Source organism: Rhineura floridana, chromosome 1 (assembly GCF_030035675.1).
Source record: "Rhineura floridana isolate rRhiFlo1 chromosome 1, rRhiFlo1.hap2, whole genome shotgun sequence".
Classification (NCBI taxonomy): Eukaryota; Metazoa; Chordata; class Lepidosauria; order Squamata; family Rhineuridae; genus Rhineura; species Rhineura floridana.
The window spans coordinates 135517804-135544201 of NC_084480.1; the positions used below are offsets into that span (position 1 = coordinate 135517804).

At 39.9% G+C, this 26398-nt stretch overlaps 1 protein-coding gene across 7 annotated transcripts in view; it reads right to left on the reverse strand.

Annotated features, from left to right (window-relative positions):
* Window positions 1–2018: 2018 nt before the first annotated feature.
* Window positions 2019–26398, reverse strand: part of ZNF462 (zinc finger protein 462) — a 163790-nt gene continuing 139410 nt past the window's right edge. For 6 of the 7 annotated variants that reach the window (XM_061633019.1, XM_061633010.1, XM_061632973.1 and 3 more), the window contains 5 exons: window positions 23708–23844; window positions 15227–15450; window positions 14165–14297; window positions 8431–8545; window positions 2019–4862 (listed from right to left, as the gene is read on the reverse strand). In XM_061633019.1, the coding sequence (XP_061489003.1) occupies window positions 4655–4862; window positions 8431–8545; window positions 14165–14297; window positions 15227–15450; window positions 23708–23844 (817 nt within the window). In that variant the 3' untranslated portion in view covers window positions 2019–4654. The remainder of the gene's footprint in view (window positions 4863–8430; window positions 8546–14164; window positions 14298–15226; window positions 15451–23707; window positions 23845–26398) is intronic. The other variant, XR_009763542.1, reaches the window with a different exon arrangement.

Genomic DNA, 26398 nt, shown 5'->3' on the forward strand with positions numbered 1-26398 from the left:
TTGTTATATGGTTATTTAATTGAGAATCTTGAAGGTTCATCTTGCAAAATATATTTTGCATAAGAATCAAAATCATCACCTCTTTCCTGAGAACAAATTATCTACTTATACAGAGTTCTGCCTCTCACTGATTGATACTATATATAATTATAGTTTACTCCTTGAATTCTGAGCATGTAATAGCCCAGTTTATTTTCTAAAAATAACAGTGATATATGAGCACCTAACTTTCTTGCAATTAGCCAGTACACATCTAACTGGGCATTAAAGATCCTTTGCGGATGTCATTTGCAGTTAGCCAGTTATAACAATGCTACTTAGCATTTATATAACACTTGTGAGTAATCAAACTGTGTTATTCTCCTTATCTCAGTAATCCCTATAAATGATTTTCTTTTTATCCCTTTATTGCTGTTGCTCCAGTGAGCAAAGCCAAATACTGACATAATGGTGAGATTTGAAGTTAGTGGGGCATACTGGTGCTCTGAGGAAAATCCCACTCAGCCATGAAGCTCATTTGGTGACTGTAGGCTAGCCACTTCTCTTGCCTACCCTACCCTACAGGGTTGTATGCAAGGATAAAACAGGAGGGACCACGTGCATCACTACTCTGAGTCCCTTGGACAAATTACTGAGATATAAATAAATTGAATTGGGAGATTCCCAGTTCTCATCTCAACCTCTTATCATGCTCTTATGTTGGTTTCTTTTCTGCCTCTAGGTTCTAATGGTTGGATGGAAGGGGCTTGTTCCAGCTTTAGAGTAAATTAACTAATAGGAAAAAACACAACCTTGTGATTTAAGAACGTACCCATAGCCAATAGATATTTCCATCAAACTTTAAAAAGCAGGGAAATTGGGCAGCTGTAGTGAATTTTACAATACTATAGACTGTCGGCAAGAGCTATTTTATTATTTGCGGGGCTAAATTTCCAGGCCATTGCACATTATTCACAACTCCAGAAAACTTTCCTGTTGTCAACTTCATCCCTGGAACGTGTAGAATCCCTTATATTACAATGTTGTCATGTGTGTTTTGCTGCCCCTACCCCCATCCCCAGCAAAAACAATGATGTAGAGCAGGGATCTGAAGGGCAGGGCCAAGTTTATGTTCAATAGGGAAGGGAAAGGGAGGCCAGGATAGCGATTTGAACATCACATTGTCTGAGTGATGTGAACAATTTTGGCAGTGGTATTGAATCTGCTTGACTGGTTCAGTCCAGCAGAATATTTACTGTGATTGTCCCACTAGTACAGAACCTGTTGAGAGATGGCCCTACCATTAGGGAAAGTGAGGCATTCCCTGGCCAGTCTGTTCCCCTCAAGTGCTATGGAGGGCTCTATCTCACTGGCATTGTTGAAGCAACATTCAACTGCCAGCTTAGTCAGCTACTATATGTGGAATGGGGTGTGTGGGCTGAGCACCATTTTGCCCTTTGCCTCAGGCAGAAAAATGTCATGGGCTGGCTCTGAATCAATTTTCTAAGTATTCCTTCCCAGGCACATCTGGTAAAATCCTGCTTTCTTTAATTTTGACAAGCTTTTAACAATTAACAGCGAATAACAAATATTTAGGGTGTTAAAATTATTTTAAATGGAACTTGAATTACTCATTTAATATGATCATGATCCAGCCAGTTAAGCACTTCTAAGTCCCACTGGTTTCATTGGGGACTATGGTATGAACATAAGTGTGTTTACTCAGAAGTTAAGTCGCATGAAGATTAATGGGATTTAACAGTGTACTTGACAGTAGTCTTTGAACTTTGGCTGGATAAATGTAATAAATGTCTGTAAGGTTTTATTTGGTATAAACTGTAAGAAAAATGAGAGGATTCAAAAATAAAAAATAAGTAAACCTTTCTGATAAAAATGCTTGAAAAGTGCAAACAGTCCTTGCCTTTCAAGGATTTTTAAAAAAGGAAATAAAAGCCCCCCCCCCCGTCAGTTTTGAAACAAGACTCAAAATAAACCAGGAATGGGGTTTAATTCTCAACTGGATAGAACCATACACACACTCGCTTTTGAAAAGTCTTTATTCGTTTTCTTTTGCCTTAAAAAAAGTTATCAGTGCAACATTTCAGAACTTCCACTCCATGTCCACCAAACACTGAGCAGTAGATAATTTTAATTAGGAAATACTGAGTTCTGAAGCCAGTGGGTTATCAGTTTGCTATTTATTTCCTTCTGTCAAACTCTGAAAAAGTCCTCTGTATAAATTAAACAAATGAAAAAAATGTTATTCTCAATCCTAGGTCATCATTACAGCCAACAGAATTATAATAATGCATCTAAAATGTGTGTCCACAATATATCAAGGTATACATTTGGGGAGGGGGGGAAACAAGAAAAAATATGACATTCTAGACTTGTTAAAAAGGATAATGGTCCCATATATTTATTAACAGGTTAGCAAAAAACAAAACAAAACAAATCCAATGGATTACAATATTTACATGTTATTTGAAAAATAAAGTAGTGATAAAAGCATGTCACAATCATTTAGTTTTATTTTTTTCATCTTTTTCATTTTTGGTAACCATTACAAACACCCAATCCAGGTATGGAACTGTTTAAATACATTTGAAATGAGGCCAATTAAAAAGGAAAACATTCAGACACAAAATGTATATTTATACTTGTCCTCCAATGTGTTTTCCACATGACTCTCCCTCCCTCCAAATTAAAAAAAATAAAAAATCCCACCCCACAAAATATGAATCCTCAAAATCAAAACACCATGCTTTTGGAGTAGCACTTATTCCACAAATGCAACAGTATTATTTCTCTTTTTTCTCCACCAATTTGATGAGAAGTTCTGTTGGATACCGACTTCTCAGCAGCTTCCTGTCTCCCACCCTCCCCACCCCATACCCTCACTTAAAAAAGCGCCAAACAAAAAATGAAAGAGGAAAAACAACAACCCAAAGAGACACATGCATTTCTAAAACTAGGTTTCAGTCAAGTACTTTCTACTTTTTGGAAAGAAACCCCTTTGTTCAAAATCAGACCATCACCCATAGACCCAGAGCTTCTGTCTTCACCTTCAAACAAAATGCCCAAAGACTTTTGTGTGAATAAGGAACACAAGCTCCATGTCCACGAGTGCAAATTCCTATTTATGCTGCGCTGTTCCCCCTCATGCGAGGAGCAAATGGGAGGTGATACCAACAGTTTAACTCCCACCTGCAAATCCACAAAGAGTAGATCTCCAGGTTCCAAATATTACAGAACTTGGTCACCTCAAGCTTTCAGAATGACGCATTTTATCAGCTCCCCCCCTCCTCCCCCCATCGCACCAAAACAAGACACACCACATACCAAAAAACAAAACAAAACAAAAGCAACCATCCTGAATAACCAAAATAACCAGTGAGAGATGTTCAATTTGACAAGCAACAGAATGATTATGAGGACCCGTTTGATTGGTCCACAACCTGCATAGCTGTGCTGTAAAAGTTTGGTTCTTTAGTTTAATGGGTTTTTTTCTTTTTTTTCTTTTTTAAAAAAAGTTACTTCTCTGCTATTTTCATATGTTAAAAACTAAAAAAAAAAACCAAAGGAAAAAAAGGGGGGAAGAAACATTATATTCACAAGGACTAATCCTCTTCCCAACTCCATCTCCTGGGTGGGTGAGTGGACCAGCGGGGGGAAATAACATTACTTTACATGGAAAAAAAAACTTAATTGTGCTGCATTTGTAATCCCTCAGGCTGAGCAGACATAGACATGGGGCAAAACAAGAACGGCACATAGTCACATGACTTTAAAAATCATAGCTGAACGCTAACAAACAGCTTACCTGGAATAAAAGATGACAAGTCACAGACAGGTATCTAGGAATTCTCTCTCTCTCTCATTCTCTTTTGTATTTTTTTTACTAAAATAATTAAAAAAATCACAGTATTTTAAGAAATAAAACCCCCACAGGGATTTTTGAGCACAATTTTGTTTTCCTTTCTTTTAAAACTTTGTGGTGTTTTTTTCTTCCATTCACCATCTTGCCTAGCAGTCTCTCTCTCTCTCTCTCTCTACATTTAACCACAATGACAACAGGTAGTACTGACAAATGCAGAGATTTGTATTTTTAAAATTTCCCTTGGTTAATTCTGAGGTACTAGGAAACAGGTGACTGTTTTAGCAGTTTCTTCTTCTTCTTCTTCTAAAGCAAGTCATTCAGTCATTCAGTCAGTCTGGAAAAGCATAATATGCATATTAAAACTAGAAAAAAGCGCCCAAATCTGTGCGCTGAACATTTTCCTCTGCACTCTTCCACCCTCATGACGATTCCATTCTCGAAACAATCCAGAGTTTCCAAGGCAAAGCACAATGGCATTATGCAAGGAACATTTGGAAGTTTGCTTCTCAAGTCCAAAGGAACATAACTTCCCACTGTTGAGATCCAGAAGAGTCGCAGAGATGTACTGGAGCCACATGTTTTGTCATCCTCAATTAAATAAATTTAATATATGTACACACACACATGTGCGCGCACGCACACGCACACACACGTACACACACACACACACAGGTACCAGTGCTTTGAAAATAGATCATTCAGTCCTAAAAGCAGCTTTGATTCTTCCTTGTCCCCCTCCCCACCCCATCACATCCATCACTGTTCAAGTAGGTTGTTTGAAATCACACCAGGTGCTCATTCGCTTTTGGCCTCTGCATTCTCTTGGAGTGATTTATCAGCAGCAGCAACAATACAGACAGCAGTTTCATTCTTGTGGGAAAAGTCCACCACTATATTCACGCTGCTTTCCATCTCTTCCGCCAATGGTACCTTAACATTCTCTTCTGTGTTTTCTTTTGGCTGGCCATCTTCACCAATCACCCGCTTGGTTTCATTCACAGCCCTAGAAATTCAGACAATGGAGAATAAGACATTGTGGACACACAGCACATGTAACCTATAACCAGTGGCAACTGATCACTGGAGCTGCTGGGATGAAAGGCAGGGCAGAGGGTAGAGCTAGGGGTAGGTGGAGCCAGAGATCACACTAGGCAGATCATACTTTACAGAGACACAGACAATGCTGAGGCAGGGGCCAGAAGGGAGCTGAAAAATAGTGGAGCTAAGGGGTAGGATGGGAAAGAATAAGCAAAACGTTGAGACGGGGAGAGCTTTTCTGTCGGGCAAGAAAAGAATTTTATTCCACTACAACACATAAACCAGATGATTTTGTTATTGTTGTGACCCTGGAGTCAGATTCCTCATGGATGAGGGTGATGACTCTGAAGCAGAAGGTGAAAGGCATGCAGGACCAGCCCCAAATGTGCTCTCAGATGAACTTGTGGGGCAAGCGTCCCACCACCTGAGGGTAAGGTGTTGCCATCCCCTGACTCAGAGGACTGCATTGCAGAAGACCCAGGAAGACCTGAGGCTCCTCCACTCTGTTGCAGGAAGAGGTTACTGAAGAAGGCTAGGCCCTTTAAAGCAGCATCTTGCAGCAAAGATAGTGCTCACAATTAGGCTGCATCTGCTGCCGGTATTACTATACAAGGGCTCAGCTTGTTCCTTGCGAAAGCAATCTTAGAGCTGTGCTCCCCAGAGCCTAGGCTGAACCATACCTTATATTTCGCCTGAACCTTAGCTCACTTTGCCTTGTCTTACATCCCAGCAGGGCCTTGCCACACTGCACTGCGCAACAGTCATGGTTCCCTGCCCTGCTTTGAACCAAAACAACACAACCTACCTGTTCCTCCTGCTGTTTCCCATCCTGTCTCCAAAGTGGTGTGTTGCTAAGCTCCTCCTTCTCAGAACAGAACTGCAGCAGCAGTAATGTGATTGGCTGAAAGTATCCTGAATGGATTCTGATTGGTCCAGGGACATCAATCAGAAAAGGGGGGATTATTTTGAAATGCTTGCAGTGTATTGATTGTGGGCATTGGTCCAAAATGAACTACTTACGCAAATTGCAGCAAATGACTATTCTGATTAGCTAGGTGTTTTCAATCTCAATGAAAGAAGCTATTTGAAGGATCTGTAGCCCTTATTGCCTTGCCTGAATACCACTTTTCTATGGGAAATTGCTTGAAAAAGCCGGGATTTTTCTGGAGCGTTATGAGGCTGAAGCCAGGCCACACCAATGCAGACTCCAAGCAGGAAGACAGACAGAGTGGGAGATTACAACATGGGAGAAGTGGGGAGTACACTGAAGCTGTGGGGTCAAGGATGGTGGACTGGATATTATTGGTGTGTCACTGCTCCTTTTGTCCTTATGAGTCAGCCACCCTTGTAATAACTGAGAAGCCCGTGCTGCTATACATTCTAGAAGGGTAACCCACATTATTCTGGGGCAGCGAGCACACCAGTCATGTGCTACCCTGAAGACTAACACATGTATTGTGGCATATGCTTTCTGTGAGGCAGTATGCACTTTGTCACATGCATGAAAGTGCCACAAGACTTTTTGTTGTTTATGCTGCAATACAGCTCTAGAAATTGCGGTCTTTATTTATTTATACCTTAAAAAACAAAATTAGGCCAAAAAGTCAAGCAAAACAAGAGAGATCTGCACGTGTATCAAGGCACTCTACAGAACACAAAAGAATGGATGTAATCCACTCCTAAGCAGTGATAGTAATGAATAGCCATAGCCACACTTGGAACCAGTGAGAGAGCATTTCAAACTCCCATAACATTCTGTAGCAGACCTAAAAGTCACCTTGATCTAACAGAAGTATTTAAAAGGGAGACTCCAACATGAAGCAACTGAATTGGAATTTATCAGCAAATTTGACAGGGTAGATTTTGGTCTCAACAGATCCTGGAAATGTTGAACTCGCTACAGAAAGTATTGCCCTCTTTAGATGCTTATTTACTCAACTGACCTTGCTATGTTTTTAATTGCCAGCAGCTGCTAGTTAGGAGTGGGTCACACCCATGCCAATTGCATATTGCATTAATTCAAATGGATTTTATGTTCATTTTGTGCTCTGCACAGTACTGTGGCACATTTGTTGCTATCTCTTGCGCTGAGTGATTGGCTTCATCTCTCTTATAACAAATGTTTTCCCTTCTCCCAGCTGTACACAAAGGATATATAAACAAACCCAATTAGATGACAGTTACACATATTGGATAAAGTGGCTTCTGACCCATGAAAGCTTCTGCTACAACAAATATGTTAGGTTTTAAGGCAAAGATGAGGAAGCTGTGGCCATGCAGAAGTGGTTAGACTCAAATTCTCCATAGCCCTAGCTACCAACGCCAGTGGTTGGGGGTTATTGGAAGCTGGAACCCAACAACGTCTGGAGGGCCACAACTTCCCCTTCTCTGTTGAAGGTTCCACAAGACTCATCTGTTATAATAGAACCTGATCTTCTGAAAAGTTCAGGTTGCGTAAGAAAATGCACTGCTGTTCCCCAGATCATTGTCTACAGAACAAATGGGCCACCAAGAATACAAAAAGCAGTCACCCCAAGTAGTTCCATAACTGTGTCTGTGTCCTTTGTGTTAAAATGTTCTGCATCAAAGCAAGCCATGTTCTTCAAAAAGAAAAGTTAGGGCAGGGTTGGAGACATGCCAGCCTAGATGTGGCTCCCAGGGGCCTCTTCATTCAGCCCACAGCATCCGCTCCTTGCTGCAATTAGGCTTAGAAAAAGCCTTTTACTAGTCCCAACATAAGGCTTTTACCAAACTTAATTGTTGTGATGGGGCGGAGTGATCTTCCTAGAATGCCTAATTATGGGGTGGGTGGGGTTGGGGAGGGCAAATGTCATGCATGTGTGCATGCAGATGTGCATGTCTATGTGTGCGGTTTGGGGGTGGTTGCATCCACTTTTGTCTTGGCAACGCCCACCACTGGCATGCACCCACTAGACCGTGGGCTAAGCAGGAATGTGGCCCCTCTCTCACCCCTAAGTTAGAGGAGGCAATCTGTATATATTAGGCTAACTGAGCAATTTTGTATACTTTTCTTTAGTTTGCATAATTTATTCTGCTTCTGCAAGTCATGCAGAGGGACAATGAGCTATGCAGGGCACTGTAGCCATACTCCTTGTCTATAGGAAATTTCACTGAGCCTTCTCATGATACCAATAGGTGATGACGGGGATGATAGTCTAGGGTGAAGACAGGGAGGGTAACTGTGAACAGTCTCATCAGTTTTTCATGTGCTGCTGCTTCTTTCTATTTCTTGCTTTTGCTTCGGCCATCTTATATTGTTCCTGCCAGCTTGCCTCCTTCTGTCTTTTTTCCTATCTGTCCTCCTTTCCACCTCTCTGCTTCAGCAGCTTCCCCAAAAATCTCTTACGGCCATACAAGGCCCTTTGGGGTACATTTGAGAAAACATCAGTCAAGCCTAATTTTGCATGCCAGGCACCAATAACTTCTGTGTTGGAAGGCACTCTTCTTCTACATGATTTACTTTATAATATTCCCTTTGATTGTTAAGAGCAGCAGGTATTAGACCAACTTACATGCCATGCCTCAGCACATGCCTTTCCCACTCTGAGCCCTCTGCAAATGTCCGGCCACAAAATTCACAGGGGAAACGTTTTTCTGGAGGACCATTCTCAGAGAACCTCATGCACCCTAGAAGAAAACAAGGCATATGTTAGTCTTGAGTAACGGTCATCCTATTTCTCTAAGAAAGCAGAAAATGAAGTTTCTTTTGAAGTCCAAAAGAATGTAAAAAAATTATCTTAAAAAGGAATTTGAGATGGCAGTCCTGGACAATTCCCACTGCAAAACAAGATTAGTTAGTATCGGTGCTCCAAACCTGATTATTGAGGCATATGCAAATTTGGATTCAGCAGTGCTCATTTAGGCAAATATGAAGTGGCCAAACAGAAATATTAACATTTTGCTAGAAGACTTTGCTTCGTGTATAAATCCTTTCAGCCTTACCAGTCTCATCTGCTATTCCAAATGTAATTGGCTAGTTATTAATCTCATACTTTCCATTCTATTTTTACCCTCACTGCACATTATCCTTCTTCTTTATACTCGTTAAAACAATTCTAAGTGCAAGGGCACAATTTCACTACCACAGTCACACTGCTTTAACTGCTACTAGTTTGTCCCCAAGAAACCCTGGGAATTTTAGTCATGCAAGGAGATTAAAAATCAGTAACACAGTATTCCCAGCACTCAGAGAATGGCTTTGGACATTACAATGATGTGAAAAGAACAAGAAATTTAAGTGTCCAGCACCTTTTGTTCCTTTGCATCACTGTCTTGTGCAAAATAGATTTTTCTCAGCTCTGTATTAGCTCTCTTGTGGGAGATGAAAAAGATCTACTTCATCTGAAATGGGAGATCCAGATGAACAGTATGAGGCATGGGCATTTACCAATAGATTTCCTCATGTTGATATAATGACTGAAGCAGCTCACTCAGAAGTATGCTTTTTCAAGGGTTCTTTGGGGTTAGAGTTAGTTCTAAGTGCAGTCGTAGAACTGGCTTGGGGGGAAAGCAAGGTAAACATTCTAGTTTTCTTGTATGTGCAAGCATCTTTTTTTCCACTGTGATGTGAATATACAGGTGATGGGAAATCTGAAAAGACAGAGCAGCTGTTCGCACAACTGCTGTGAACTTTACAATGCAGTCCAAATTCACTGAAATGAACATGGGGTTTTGCCACTGGTTTCAAATCAGACATGGACTGCAGCTATTCCACCTATACACAGGATGTCCCTTGTGTAGGGTAAAACCCAATGAAGTGTTTTATTAATATGGGTAGGTCCTGCCAATCATAACCGCAGGCACGATCCAGCCAAAGTTTAAACACTTCTAAATCCCATTGATTTTCAGCAGGAAATAACAAATAATGTGCTTAAATCAATGGGACTTAGAAATGCCTAAGGTCTGGCTGGATCATGCCCTGTCAAGTATAATTGAGCACTCCTAACACCTTGAAGGCACAGTGGACATTCCACACGGCTGAGGTGCAGGCCCTCTTTGTGAACAAGAAAGCAGGCCACCAAACAAAAGATGAAACGTTTTCTCACAAAATTAAGATGATTGCCACACAGGCCATTAAAAATAATTGCTTGGACTATCTCGCTTGATTCTTTTCACTGAAAATGAGATGGCGCCATCTGCTCCAAGCATTAATTCTTTACTGGGGATTATCTTGAGCAAGAAAACAACAGAATGCCAATGCTTTTGCCTTCCTGGAGTCCTCTCAAAGTACCTAATGAAAGAAATTGGGATTTTGCTTCATTTACTGCTGATCTCTGCTTGCCTCATTTCCACGTTTTATTATAATGTACACAGCTTATGAGCTAACTTAAGCTACTGACAATCTCTCTCCCTCTTTCCCTTTCTCTCTCTCTCTCACACACAGCTTGCCCTTCTTTCTCTGGGCAATTCCAGTGCTAAGAAGATATATTGTCACTTTCTTCCCAAAAGCCTTTTCCCATGCACTGATTGTTAAATCTATCTATCAAGGAGTGTACATTACTTTAGAGGGATTTTTTTGGTTCTCTTGATGTGAGAAGCGTCTTTCACAAAATGTTGGTTTTTATCCGCTTATCTCAGTTTAGTCCTCAAACAGAATAAATTTGCCACAGCATGGAGAAGGAAAGGGGTGTGTGTGTGTGTGGGGGGGAATTGTCTGCAGATTTATTGAAAAATCTCAACTTCTGCTATTGAAAATTAATTTTTACAGAGTGGGCACATTTGCATAGTTTTATTTCAATAAGCGTATGTTACACAGTCTGTATAATTTCAGAACTTGCCTCTCTGGGTCCCACTCACTCCCTAATCTTGAGTTTTATTTTAGTTGGAAGGGTGAAGGGGTACCTGAAAATGTTAAGTGAACAGCAAGTGATGTGGTAACCGCTTTTAGAGGTCTAGAGTTTAACTTCTCCCCCCCCCAAATCTGGTGGTTTAATAATGTTCATTGGGGTTGTAACTTTTTGAATGGGGATTATGTGTTTTATTCAGCTCAAGATGGGGTTTTTACTGTTGGCATTTTGTTTAATGATAGCTAACTTTATGTATTTCTAACATTTATATTTGTGGTACTGTAATGTTTTGTTTTAACTTTAAATTCCTTAGAGACATGTAATGTAAATGTAATAAACAACAATGGTTACCAGTTGTATATATGGAGAACAGATCTATGGCTAGCCACGACTGCCAATAATATAACTTGCATGTTATGTGTTCTGAGGCCGTATATCTCTGATTTTCTGATGCTAGGAACAAACAAGTTTTTATTTTTATTTTAAATGAAAATAGGCAACTCTTCTGGACATGAATGTCTACTGAACAGAATATAATGGCAAATGCAGAGCAAGTGTAGTCTCATGGCTAACAGAATGAGCTATAAATCAAGACATTTCCTATTCAAATCTATCATCTACCATGAAACCACTACGGGGCCTTAGATAAGTCACTCTGTTTCAACAGCAGATCTTTCCCCTGACCACTAGTATGGGAATGATAATATTGACCTGCCTTATAGGGGTGTTGCAAGGATTATTAACTTACTGTATGTGAAATGCTCCAATGCTCAGAAAGCAATCAAGAAATGCCAAGTGCCTTTATGAAACTGGTGGTGCATTTGGACAGACACACCGTAGATTCCATTATTTGAGAATCAATGAATATGGAAATTTGAACTTGCATGTCTCATAAACTTTGCAGCTCCCTAGTAAATCAGACTTGCTGTTTGCTGCTTGCCAGATTGTTATGGGAGAATATACGAATGCATACAGCCAGCCAAGTACTATCATCAGCTAAAGCCACTCCAAGGAGCAGGGGAAAGCACTAGAGCTGGGGGCCATCACACTGCCAGGCTGTGTATCCACCTTTGTGGAGAAATAATTTTCATTTCTGAGGTAAAGTTTTGTTTTAAAAGAATGTATAAATTGTATAATTGTATGTAAACGATCTTGACTTCTTGCTGGGAGCTGCAGGTGGCTTGACTGTCTGTTTAACTGGCAGTTACATCCTGTCAAAACAGAGAAAGTTCTGGGAGTGATGTTTCTGACTTTATATATAAGCCCAGCGGATTGAAAACTGGTGGCTTCTAATTGGTCAGTCAGTGGGCATTCTGCTGCATTTCACTGGACCAAAGTCATGTCATGATGGGGGACAGAGAGAAGTGAAGTGACTGGTTCAGGACCCATCTGCACTATACATTTAAAGACGTATTATACCACTTTAAATAGTCACGGCTTCCCCCAAAGAATCCTGGAAAGTGTAGTTTGTTAGAGGTGCTGAGAGTTGTTACGAGACCCCTATTCCTCTCACAGATCTACAATTCCCAGAGTGATTTAACAGTCAATCCCTCCTCCCAGAGAACTCTGGGAATTGAAGCTCTGTGAGGGGAATAACAGTCTCCTCACAACTCTCAGCACCCTTAACAAACTTCACTTCCCAGGATTCTTTGGGGGAGGCCAGGACTGTTATGTGTTATGTCATGTGGTATGTGGTACGATACTGCTTTAAATGTATAGTGCAGATGAGGCCTCAGGTTGCAGAAGTCAATGAGTCTGAGTGTGCCAGAGGATGTGTGAAGTAGAGGACAGAAGAAGGAAGAGCTGCAAGATGGAGCCAGGCTGAGGACCTCAAGGCTTAAAGGTTTGGAAAACCCAAGAGAAGCCTAGAGCTGAATTCACTAGCTGGAGCTAAGGAGGTCTGTGGGAAAGTGTGTGTGTCTCAAGAAGCACCCTTTGTGAGACTCTGTGTAGCTAAGAGTCAGTGGGGTAGCTGAGTCCCTGAGGTGGCAGCATAGTCGTCAGTGCCTAGTTGATGAGTCTTAACTGGGTAGTGAAATTTAGGATGAAGAAATGAATATCTCATAATGGTCTTCTTAAAGAAACAGCAAGCTCATAGTGTAGCCATTCTAAGTTAAAGAAACACTAACCAAGTGAGTAAGTGGAGTGGAGGAGTGAGGTTCTCCACAAGCTCTGACTTCATTGTCCCTTAATAGCTACACTTTCTTCAGGGCAGATGGGCAAAGTTCAAGCAAGGAGAGTTTGAGGTGGATGGGCACACACACACCCCTGAAATATACCTACAGCACTGTACCATTTTCTGCCCTTTCTATTCTCCTGTGGGCTTTCTGGCCAATTTGGGTTGCAAGTTTCTTTCCCATGCGGGTCTAACTGAAAATGTGCTCAGCCTGTCCAAAATATATTTATAGTGGTTATACACTTGCTTTCATGTGAAAATCCATTTGCAAACACAGAAGAATATCTGTCCTGTATCCTCACTCCCACCCCCACCCGTTGTTTCAAACTTGCTTTAAATTAAATTATCACTTAATCATTAACATCAGAGCTTGAAAAATGATGGTTGTGCAGGTGCTTAAATAGTTGATGCTGGCATTGTGGCGTATGTACAATTATATATGTGTCAGTCATGGAAAATGTTCTGGCATTGTATTAGCCATGGTCTAGCAATCTTTCTATTTTCATATTAGTTGAAAATCTGCATTAGGCCAAGAGATTATGAACTATAGTAAAGGTGATTGACTAACCGACTATTAGTTTTGAATGAACATTGGGGAAAAACATTTAACAGCTTTTGCAATTTTTTCCTTATGGTTGTTTCCCCATATCTGGCAGTTGGTTGAATATATCCTGGAGACTGGGAGTGATCATTTTACAACACCCTAGAAACAGAGTGGCTAGACAATGGCCTGTTTCACACATAATGCTAAACTATGGTTTGTTCAAGCTATGATTTAACAAACCACCAGTTAAATATGAGTTACCCCACAGATAATCAAACAAATCATGGCTTATTTCTTGAAAGCATTGCTTCTTTTCCAGCTAGTCTTGCCTTTTGCCTTTGTACTTTAACTTTGGAGTGGCCAAACAAACCATGGTTAAAGAAAGATGCTGGGCTTGCATGCGGTGCCAAGCCATAGTTAAAACAAACCAAGGCTTGCAGGCCTGCAACAAACCATGTCTTCACATTGTGGCTTGTTGGCAGTAAAAGCAGTAAACAAACTATAGTTAGTTTGGGAAGGGTTTGCACATAATGTTAAACCATAGTTTAATAAACTATGGCTTAGGCTTAGCATTATGTGCGAACCAGACCAATCTGTGTGTGTGTATGTGTATATTGCCTTAGCAGTTGTGTATCTTAGTTCCTGAAGAAAAATGCAGGCGAGCCAAAAAACAGTTGCCCTTTGAGGGTAGTTGGATGCAGCGATATGCTGGGCATCAGAGACAACACAATGATACTGACCTCTCTCTTCAGTCTTGGGACTCATCTCTTCTTCCTTTTCTTCCTCATCGCTGCTGGAACTCTCCACTTTTCCCTTCATTTGTTCCAACTGATCTAAATTAACCCGTCCAACCAGCTCAAAATTGCGACTCACCTTTGGGGAAGAAAACAATATAGCATAACCTCATTTATTTGGATTTCCCAGTCTATACATCATGCATGTTTCAGATTCCCATTTACCATTTACTAATATTCTTCACACAACAGAGGCTCTTAGAATTTTTCAAAACCAGGTCTCTCCATGTGAGCAAAGCAATAATTCAACACTCCAGAAGTGTTAAATAAGGTGTAACAAAGAAAGATGGCTTCTCTATCAGCATCCGAAAGTATGTAAGTGCGGAGGTCACTGTGAAAAGCAGCATAAGGGTGGGGGGGAGAGAAGGGGGTCAGCACCAACTGAGCTCTATAGGACAAAGCAGGAAGGGAGCATGTTTCTTGGTATTCCATCTCCTAGCACAATCAAAGCCCATGACAAGGTGGGAAGATTCAAGGAGAGGCTTGCACCACCCCAGAAGTGATTTTTTTAAATAAATCTATGCTGTGTGTGATGAAGAGGCTTCCTAGATGGTGACCCTTATAAATGACTCCCATCCCAATGCAGCCACAGCCTTGCAGTGTCAATGGCTAGTTGCCACCATGGCTGTAAGGAGGACGAATGGGAGACTTTTGCAAGATTTGGGCTCTGTACTCCTGTAGGAAGATGGCAGGAATTGGAAGGAAGAGCAGCAGAGAAGGGCATCCTTAAGCACGGTCAGTCATCCTAAAAGGATCAGTCGGGGGAGGGGGGGGAAGAAGAGGCAAAATGTACCTCCTTGTGACTCCCCAAACTGTTTAAATGAGCAGAATACATTTCATTAATTTGATAGTACCTCAGTATCACTACAGGGCCACACCTGAATAAGGCACATAATTAGCCTATTGCAAAATAGATTCTGCATCAATTCATGTACATATTCTCATATTAACAACTGCTTTATTTTCAATGGAAACTATTTAGAATGGGCACGAATGGCATGAACTCACCTTATGCTCATCTCGAAGGTGAGCATCCAGCTCATCTGTGTGCTTGGTCTCATAGTAGCAGAGTTGGCATTTGTAAGGTCTCAGTTCATTGTGCTTCTCTATGTGCTGCTGTAGGCTTTCATCACTGGAACATGTGAAGGTACACTTGTCACAGCGGAAAACAATTCCCTGCAAATATTTGGACAGCTTGGAACGGCACACTTCTATGGGAACCACTCGCTCTTCTATTGGGGTGAAAAGAAATGGTAGGAGAAGTTCCATTACTAAGTACATTATTACACTTTCTCTAGATCTCTGAATGCACTCACATTGTTCACTTCTGTTCTGCTGTTTATTTGAAACCCATCAATTTGAAATGTATTTGAAACCCATCAATCTGTTTCTCTAGTACTTTTAATCTGAACAGTACTTTTGTAACTTCCCCCGTCTCATTCTCATAATGACCAATGTGAATAGGACATAGTTCTCATTTGCGGAAGTACTTAGTTATTTAAGTTTATCGTCCAATCATTCTTAAGACAAGGAGCAGATAAAACTGTACATGTCACATGAAAATATCATTGATAATCTCTTCTTTATGCTTAGCCTTGATCTCCAAAAGCCAGTTCCCACAGACAATATGCATTGAAATATGTCTGCACTTGGTAAGTCTCTGGGGGAATGTGGTGGTATTCTATAATTTGTAGGGGGAGGCAGATGAAATAAGACATAAGCAGATTAACTGGTAGATCTGGTATAGGTGTTAACTTACTTAGCAATGCTAAGGTGATTGTATTATCACCAATTACTGCTGCTATGAATGAACTCTGGGCTTCTATAGCATAAATTTAAACTCTAACAATTGTCACAGACTGTAATTTTTATATTTTGTTGCTATTTAATAATAATAATAATAATAATAAAATTTTATTTCTGAGTCGCCTATCTGGCAAAAAAACGGTCACTCTAGGCGACGTACAATCCATTAATAAAATACAATATAACAATAATTAAACACAATAATTAATAGGTTAAAACCAAGAACTATAATTAACAGCAGCAGCAAAACTAACTCGCCACAGAAATCCCATAGGCCTGCCTGAAGAGCCAGGTCTTTAAGGCCCATTGTACTGCTTGTACTGCTCCTACATTTCTGGGGCAGCTAGGCATTCTTTTTAAAAATAACGTAAAAGTGTAAAGTAACTGCTTCCAGAATGCCTTCTTTGAAGGACCTCCTTTTTCCTTCTTTAAGAGGAGTCAGAAGGGGACATCCTCTGCAGCCATGTTAGCAATGGCAAAACATAAGGGAAGGGGAAAAGGAGTGATGGAGAAGGCAAGCAAATGGGGCTCCGAGATGTCCCATAAATTTCATTTGGGTGGGTGGGGAAAACAACCACATAAACAAGTTTTCAGTGACAAATAAATTTGATTATGCTGAAAGTATTTTTCTCAACCACCAGTAAAAAAAAAAAAGTTTGGCATTCCTCTCAAAAAGTTGATCCTCTGGGATTTCTATTCCGAGGAACATTATATTGTCTGGGACTATTCTCTTTTTGGTCTATTTTATTTTGACGAATCTGCTTCTTCACGACGCCACTAACTGTTTTGATGCTGGGAACTAAATTTGTTTTGTATTCTTGAACATAGAGAGATAAGGCAGGCTGCTCTGTTTATACTGTGATGTCATCAAGCCTGGAATATTAACCCAATTGTTGCTGAAATAAGAAGTGGTTCTTCTTTATTTTTGTTTTGTTTTGTTTTCGTGGTTTTAAAAATGGCAATCAAGAAAGTGGCTGAGAATCTGGAAGTAATTATGTTTCAGAAAATAATGGATGAGATTGAGATAACGAAACAAACCCTGCGACAGGGCAGTAAGGAGCTGAAAATGGAACTGAGCAAAATGACGCAGGAGCTTAAAGAAATAGGGGATCCTGTGAGAGAGGAGAATGAGATCAGAGATGAGAAAAGAAAAAATAAAGGGAAGATACAAGCCCTGGAGATTGGAACAAATGTGGAATTGGAAAAAGATCTGGAGTTTATGGATATTAGAAATAAAATCTACTGTTTGGAATTTAACGTTATCTCTGAAGAAATTAATGAAGATATTAGAAATAAAGTTATCAATGGCTTGGATAATCTTCTGGACTGGAATGATGTGATGGAGCTTGATATAGAGAAAATCTATGGAATTAACTGCAGCCATGTGACAATGGAAAAACTCTCAAGAGATGAGCCAGTGCATTCTGTAAAAAAGAAGAACAGAGATATGACTTTACAACAATATTTCAGCAACTTATTCAGAATTGATGGCAAGAAAATATTTGGGATAGAGGAAATTCCCATCAGACTTATTATATGACTATGGCTATGACAGCAAGATTATTATGGAATACTGATAATGGAAGATTGGACACTGAAATTACTGGACTTAACAGGACTATTGAAGATGGAAGATGGAATTAATATGGATAATGGAATAATGGCTATTGAAATTATTGGACCTAACAGATTTTGATGAGATGGATTAATCGATATGTTTATTTGGACTATGGTTATGACAATAAGATTATTATTATTATTAACGAGATGGATTAATCGACATGTTTATTTGGAGAAAAATTGATAGATATATTTCTTAAAGAATTGAAACCTCTCTTTGACTTTTTGTGGAAAGAATAAAGTAATGTTTATGAGATTTGATGATTAATTAAGATAACTACTGGAGGAAAGTGATTTTATAATATAATTTAAGAGACAGGATTGTTATATATTGTAGACCTATAACTGATTTGATCTGTGACAAATGGGAAGTCAACATTTTATTTTTTTGTTTAATCATTTTTGTTTTGTTTTGTTTTTTGTCTTTGAATGTTTTATGATTTTGTTTTGTATGTTTTATGAAAATTTGAATAAAAATTATTGTAAAAAAAAAAAAGTTGATCCTCTGATCAGAAACTTTTCCAGGAATGTCAAAGAAGCCAATGCGTCCCAAAACACAAAAAACAAAACCACACAATTTCCCTTCTGCTGAGCAATGTAAAACAGTAACACTACTTAGAAAAATTAAAGGCCTTGGGCATATTGTACTTGGTAAACTACATTTAGCACTGGAAAAATGTCAGGGCATTTCTTCAAAGGCAGCATGGGAATGACTTAACAGAAGATAACCGCAGCAAATTGCAATATCTGGACACGCTTTGGTTGGGCATGAATTTGCATTTCAACCACTCTGAGGATGGGAGTGCCAAAAAGGTTCAAGAGGTTAGGCTATTAGCAAACCCAAATACATTTATGAGCCAGAAACTATTCTTTACTATCAATGTGTCCATGCAACTACCCATGCTAGTCTTTTAAAAATCCCTCCTTAAAACCTTATAAAGTACATAGACTTCCAGCTCCCTCTGTGCCCATATAAGGTAAGTTAAAACCACACTTATGATGATGTTCAAGTTGACTGACCTGAATGAAGTGACAAAGTACTCTCTGAGGCAGATTGATAACATCCTGTAGCCTCTAACAGTTTAATGAGAAACACATTCCTTCTTTTTAAAAAAGCCCTGCTCTCTGCACCAAACAACCTAATAGTCTGGCTATAAATTATTAAGTTCTACCACCGTGCCTTAACAGTGGTTTAATGAAACCTGGTGTGCATTCTACTCTTGAGTAGAACCCATTTCACTGCCATCTATTTAAATCAAAGTTTCCCACTGTTTTCATTGTAAGCCAGCAAACCTAAGTAAAAAAAGAAAGAAATGAAAATGGATCTATCACATTCAAGAATAAAAATATAGTTATTCAGCATTGCAAAAAGCATTTTTTGGTAAATTTCCTTTGTAAAAATGTATGTTTTAATAAAACTGAATAGCTTTTTAAAAATAAAAAAAGGAAAATGAAATGGAAGGAGAGTCTTAAGTTCATTTAGAGTGGAAGAATAGGGAGCCAAAGAGCATAAAAAAAAATAAGGAGCTATCCTGACTGTCAATCAGCACAAAGTGGGAGGAAAGGGCAGCATACAACCAATATACTGCTCTTTTTTAAATAGAATGTCTCTTGCTGGTGGAATCCTGCAAATGGAATCAGGACTAGTCCAAGACAGTTCATGTGAACCCATAGTAAATTGCATCTGCTAAGTTGCTCTGTGGAGTGACCTACTATTAACATGTGACACAGTTGAAGCAGTTGCCAAATTTCAGTTGGATAATATTGGCATACAAAGCCACATATAGCTCAGGACCTGGTTATCCCCTCTACACTCAGCTGGGGAATCTTTGTTGGAGATGCCAAGTGCAGTTGGCTATAACATGGCATTAGGCCTTCAGATGGGTAGTCCCCACTTTATGGTACTCCATCTCCACCCATACAAGACTGCCATCAAATTTATCTACATTTGAGTGCTGGTTGAAATTTTGATTTACCCAAGCCTTTTCTGATTAGGGCTTAACTGTAGTGTTTTTTGTTTAACCTTTTCACATATTCTTCCTAATGTTATACATCTGTCTATGTTGCTGTAATTGGGATTTGTATTTTAACAAATTTTGCATATTGCATATTATTTTACTGTACACTGCTTAGATACTTATATACCACTTTAGAATGATGTAAGTAAATACATAGTTTAACAGATAGATGTTTGGCAAATTTTGGTGAAACATAATATTGGGCACAAAATTGAAGCTCTGTGATCAAAAATAAACATATAACAAAATCTTGGCACAAGTCAGCTATGTAAAGTGACTTCTGCCAATTGGGTCCAAGATACTGAGTGACACATTATTATTATTATTTATTACATTTGTATACTGCCCCATAGCCAAAGCTCTCTGAGCGGTTTACAACAATTAAAAATATTAAAAACAAATATACAAATTTAAAAACACTTAAAAAGCAAAAACAAATTAAAACCACATGCTAAAATGCCTGGGAGAAGAGGAAAGTCTTGACCTGGCACCGAAAAGATAACAGTGTTGGCGCCAGGCGCACCTCGTCACATGAATCATTCCATAATTTGGGGGCCACCACTGAGAAGGCCCTCTCCCTTGTTGCCATCCTCCGAGCTTCCTCTGATGCTATGAGAATTAGTTGTAGGAGACATAGCATGATGGATCAAGTCATTAATGCCAGTAAACAAGGAGACTGGAATCTGAGACTTCATAGAAAATGTTTTGATAAGGGGACTAGCATTTCTGGGTGGAAGACACAAAGGACATACCTATATCAAAGACTTAAAACTGGTTTAATAGTTATGCTATCTTCCTAACCCTAGTTTGCTATGGGGTGGAAGAACTAGGGACCTTGAACAGAGAATCTGCAGCACCCTTACCAAATAAGAACTTCCAGGATTCATTAGGTTTAATGATAAATGATATAAGGTCAACTTATGATTCTAGTTATATGCAATAATGTACCAGAAAATGATGGAATGAACATGGAATAAATGTTGTACACTTACTTTGTTTCTTAATTATAAGCCTTATTATATCATAGCAAGAGAGAAAAGGGACAGTAGTAGAAAGTTCTTCAGGAGCAAGACTGTATGATACAAAAGGTCATATGTATCTGACTATGACCCCAGCATAATGACCCTGTAATGTTAATGTAACATCACAGTCCATAGCACAGTTGTTAGTTTCCTCCATCCTAAATACTTATTTCAGTATTAAAAGTTCAGAAAAAGTTCACCTATATTATTCTTTATATTGTTGACATGTATTAAGAAAATTACAAAGTGGCAAGTGAGATCTAGTGCAGGGGTTCCCAAACTGTAGTCCATGGGCCACCGGTGGTCTGTGGTGTTTCTGTGGATTTGCGGTTGAAGATGGGAGACAGACAGCACATCCATCGCAATGAATATTCGTACTGATTTGTAATTGTGTTCTTATTGCTCCTTTTATTTCTTACATTGTATTTTATTGTATTACAATTTGAATTGTATGGAATTACAATTGCTACAACAGGCAGAAAAGTAATTAAATAGTCCGCCAAGACCCTCAGTAATTTTCAAGCAGTCTGTGTGGGGGAAAAGTTTGGAAACCACTGATCTAGGGCATCTTAACTGGTCCTATAAGACAAATAAAAATGCTGCTAAAGATTAATCCAAAGGGTTGCCTTTGGCAGTGAGGCTTCTCAACCCCTCATTTTGAAAGCAGCCCACTGTGTTGCCCAACAAGCTGCTCCTGAAATGTAACATAGGAACACAGGAAGCCGCCTTATACAGAGACAGACCATTGCTCCATCTAGCTCAGCGTTGTCTACACTGACTGGCAGCAGCTTTCCAGGGCTTCACATAAGGAGTGTCTCCCAGTCCTACCTGAAGATGTCAGGGATTGAACCAGGGACCCGTTGCATGCAAAACAGATACTGTACCACTGAGCTATGGCCCTTTCCTGAGCTATGGGAGCAGTCTCCAATGCCGGATAAAGAAGTGCAGGTGGATGGGGAAAGAGAGACAGTCCTATGCACAGGGCTCTTGAGTACAGCCAAAAACTTTCCCCCAATATAGCATGTGATATTAGAAGGTTTCTCCCTCCCTGCAACCTTACTGAAGTGCCCACCTTCACATCCACCACCCATCTTTCTCAGATCCACCCCTCCCTTTTCCTTCCTATGGAGAAATACAATCACATACACAGGTAACCAATAACATGTAGTGCTGTGAAGTGTTTCAGAAGAGGTGGTAACGGAGCAGAGCAACAAAAGAGAAGCCATCATGCAGCCTTTGGGACACCTGACAAGCACTACTACCTTACACAGTCTGGACACAGAAAGGCTCAGAAAATGTGTGATTTGACTGTCACCTTTTTGATGGTGTTTTTACATGGCAACAGGATTCATTCACTATTTCACGTTGTTTGTTCCTTGAACACCATTTTTGATGCTTGTTGAAAGGCAATTCAGGAGTGAGAGAAAACAAACCAACAAACCAGACACTTTTATGAACTGCAGACAATGTTAAAAGGTTAACTTAAAAATAATACTGTTTTTGCCACCCAGGAAAGAGTTTCCTTTTCTCCCTGTGCATGGACTTTAACTCAGATGAAAGACTGTCTTAACAGAGTCATCTTGACACAGAAATACACCTGCTTTTACTCAAGGAATTCTGAAACCCATGTAGAGTTCCTCCAAAATGGACAATCCTGTGTATAGCTCTCAGAGAGGCAAGAGGCTGCCTCTTCTTTCAGGGAGGTTATGAAAACCATCTAACAAAAGTCATGCAAGTTCATGTTGAACAAGCAAAAAAGGTGGCAAAGATGCTAAACTCATTTAACAGTTTTTGCTTTCATCCATGTTTGGACATTGTTCCAACTGTAGCTATTTACAATTCAAAAGATTTTTTTTTGGCAGCCTATTCCAGACATGGCTGAAACACCTCAAAAAGGAAATCTAGGAGGAACCAGCAGCTCAGTTGATCCACTTATGCATTCCAAAAGGTATAAAACAAAGCCCAGCACCAGCTCCAGAAGCCTCTGTGGACATGCTCATCGCCCCAGGTAAAACAGATAACCCTTCTAGCATGCCCTGGAGGTCAACAGGCTCTGGCAGTCTGGCGCTGTAACTCCCTCAGAGGTTAAGATCAACACTAGAAGCCATTGTTTGCTCAGCTTTTGCATTCACTGAGGTGGCTCTGTTACATACATTTTCAATCCCAGAAAGATTTTTTGTTGATGAAGGGCCATCTGTGAAAGTCATTGGCCTGCCTTTCTTACTCAGCCAGAAAATAACTGTGAACTCAAGTCTTCTTCTGTACCCCGTTCAGGTACTCAGAAGCAAGAGAAGCAGCAACTTACAAAGAAGTCGCACACCACCATGTGTGCTGCAAAACAGAAAACCCCAAACAAAAGATTTCCTCCTGGAGAGATGGCACATACAGCTCTCGTTATCTCGCCACCAATATCCTGCTGAGGGATGCTGCTCAGCCTGTGATCAGGCAGAATGCCACCCCAACACATGGGTATGGTTTTCGATAGCCAACAGACCATCTCCAAGCATCAAGTGTGATAACTATGGGCAGGAATCCCAGCTTGAAGAGTCCAAACAGTTGTCTCTTCAGAGCTTATAATTCAGCAGCCAACAGAATCTGAAATACCTAGTTTACTGAAAGGCGGATGGAAGTGGGGGGAGAAAACCCACAACAAACTAAGTGTTTGCAATTCTGTGCTGGAACACCAGGTGAGGCCTGATGCCAGGCAGAGAAAGATATTCTAGGCATAAGATGGCACAGAGATAGCATTGATATATACTCTAGTGATGCGCATACACACAGTATAGCGAACATTTTCTCCCAAGTGTATATGTAACCAACAAGAAGGTTCCGAGAGCAGCAAAAAAAATGCCTGCATCTTCCCTGTTACTTTCAGCTACCAAGATGCTGAAGACAAAACAACTGACAATGAATATCACTATTCTTGTGAGCTTTCCTGGGGCAGTGGGCTTTCCAGTGAGCAAAAGGAGCCATTAGCATAGATCCATGTTGACCACTGGTACGTTCTTGTGGGATTCCTTTACCTCTATGAAGGACGATATGATCAATCATGTTCCGTTTATATTTGGTGTGGTACAGACAGAGAGGACAGCGGAGATCTTTGGGTCCTTCCTCAGGAACTGCTGAATGCCCAGCTTCCACGTGCATAGTAAAAGCAGATCTATAAACACAGGGAGTAGTGGACAGGCTCAGAACAGGGTGCTGTGGAATCACAACCATTGGGTAATGTTGGTTTATTTTAGAAGCTACAGATATCACTCTGTTTTATTTCATAAACACAAGGGTTATCAAACCTTGACATGGCCAATGTCCACAAGTCACAAAACAATTGCTTTGTGCATTCCCAAGGCTCCGTCCACACATTACACTTTATTTTTATTTGTAAATATATTGGTATATTGCTATTTCATTTAAAAACATCAAAATGGGTTACAACAAGTTAAAAACAAAAAACTCTTAGCTGTCATTAAGAAATTGGGAATGAGCCACTGGATCATGTACTCCCTCCTTTCCTCAGGCAAATCCCCTTTAATTATAGTTAAACATTACATCAGCACCAGTATTTAGTCTAACTAGGATTCCTTTTAACCAGTATTTAAAACCATGCTTAAGAGGTAAAGAGCAATGTTACGTTTGCACCAGCTCCAAGTGTAACTAAAACAAAACAAGAACTAACAAGGCTGACCAGGTTTCTAGACATGAAGCCTAAAGAAGCGCTGGAAAGGAAAGAAGGTGAAATGTACCTTGCAAAGCATTTCGGGAAGCAAAAAGAAATACTCCACAAAGCAGGGAACAACTCAATTAGCCCACAATACCTATCCACTGGTACAACTAGGGATGGCACATCTATGCCCCTCCTCCCTTGGGATGGATGTGGAAGGAAAGCCATACTTTTGCATCATGATCCAAACCAGACATACAACTAAACTGGTTGGGGGTGGTGGTCAAAAGAGGAACTCCCTAACCGACTGCTCATCATTCCATAGGGAGGGCACCTTCACATGTTGAGAAGTCTAGTTTCAAAGCCAGTGGCTACTTAAGTTCTAGAGCTTCCCCAAAATTATGGCAAATGCATGCAAAGCAATTACAAGATCACATTCTTCATTAGTGATTCCAAAAGACAAATCTATAAGAATAGAGATGGGTTGGATCTGATTCTGTTAGTTAAAGCAAAATGGTAACTCCATCTTCACTTTTGTCTGAAATCTTTCATATACTGTCTGTGAAGACTTTGAGCAAAATCAGCTTCCAAAGTTAGGAGAATGAAGGTTTTGCTGACTGCAGAACACTACACACTCCATAGGAATCTACTTTTAGTTCCCCTACGCTGGTTTCTAAATTCCTCTTGTTTCAGGCAATTATCACCCTCTAACTAAAGGAGATAAAGGGAAAAGGCTGTGGGAAGATTTGTCTGTAGAGTATTTTGCCTTGCACCTTCAATCAAAGCAGATCTGTGTTTTTAGAGTGTACCAAAATGTAATATGGGACGAATGTAAGAACAGACAGAAGCAAATGTTGGTACATATGAATAAATGTCCACACTCCTTGCACCTTTGAACTTTCTTGCTTTCCCCCCTATGCGTATGAACCTTCCTTTATGGCTTATCTCAGAAGAAATTCTGGGCAAAACACAACATTGTGAATTATGTTACTTTTCAACTTTCAACTTGTAGTGCGCCCAGGGCACTCCTTAACAAATCATTGCATTGTTTGTGGAACTGTGATATGACAGATTGGACTAATTTCCAATAAAATAATGGCCATTTAAACAACTTTGAGTGCTTATTGGCAAGCCGACCAGAATGGTCCAGTTACACTGTGGTAGGCTGAAGGAACAATCAATTTAATGCTTTGTCCTACCTATTTCCTACGCTTCTATTCACATCTTAAACAAAACATTTCTACTCTCCAGTGAGATTAACCAGTGGAGGCTGGTGGCTCCGATGTCAGTGGGGCAGTGAATCCGCTCTGGAGTGTAGTTCAGAGTAAAACCTGAAGCGGATTCACTGCCCCAATGTCATCAGATCCACCAGTCTCCACTGATTATAACACTAATCCTGAATATAGCATATCGTATTAATTTTTCAAATTAATAATTGTTCTTAACTTATTTATGTATACCACTTATTGCTTGACTGGGCAGTTTATAATTTTTCCTAAATAATTTTTAATTGAATTTATTCATAATTATTGTTTTATGCTGATTTTTGTTTTATGTTTATTGTTAGCTCCCCTGGGCTTCTACAGGAGAAAGAGCAGGATATAAGAACAATAACTAAAAGGAGCCATGTAGTCCAATTCCAAAAACTGCATTTTGATGGGAATTGCACATTTATGACGGAGGGAATGATGATTTCTGGGTTAATAGACAGGAAACAGATGTGGAGGGACAAGTAGGGATAATATGCTATTTGAGATACAACAACCCTTGCCCCAGCTATTTCTCCAAATTGATCCTGAAATTCCATACCCACTTACCTGGGCATAAAACCCACTGAATTCAATGAGACTGCCTGCTGAGTAGATGTGTGTAAGATTGCACTGTAGCACATATACAGTAGGGCCCCGCTCATACAGCGGGTTACGTTCCAGACCCCCACTGTAAAGCGAAAACCACTGTAAAGTGGAACCCATTGAATAGAATGGCACGTGATGCCCGAAAACTACCGTAAAAGCAGAACAAGCACCATATGAGTGGGGCTTTTGTCTAATTC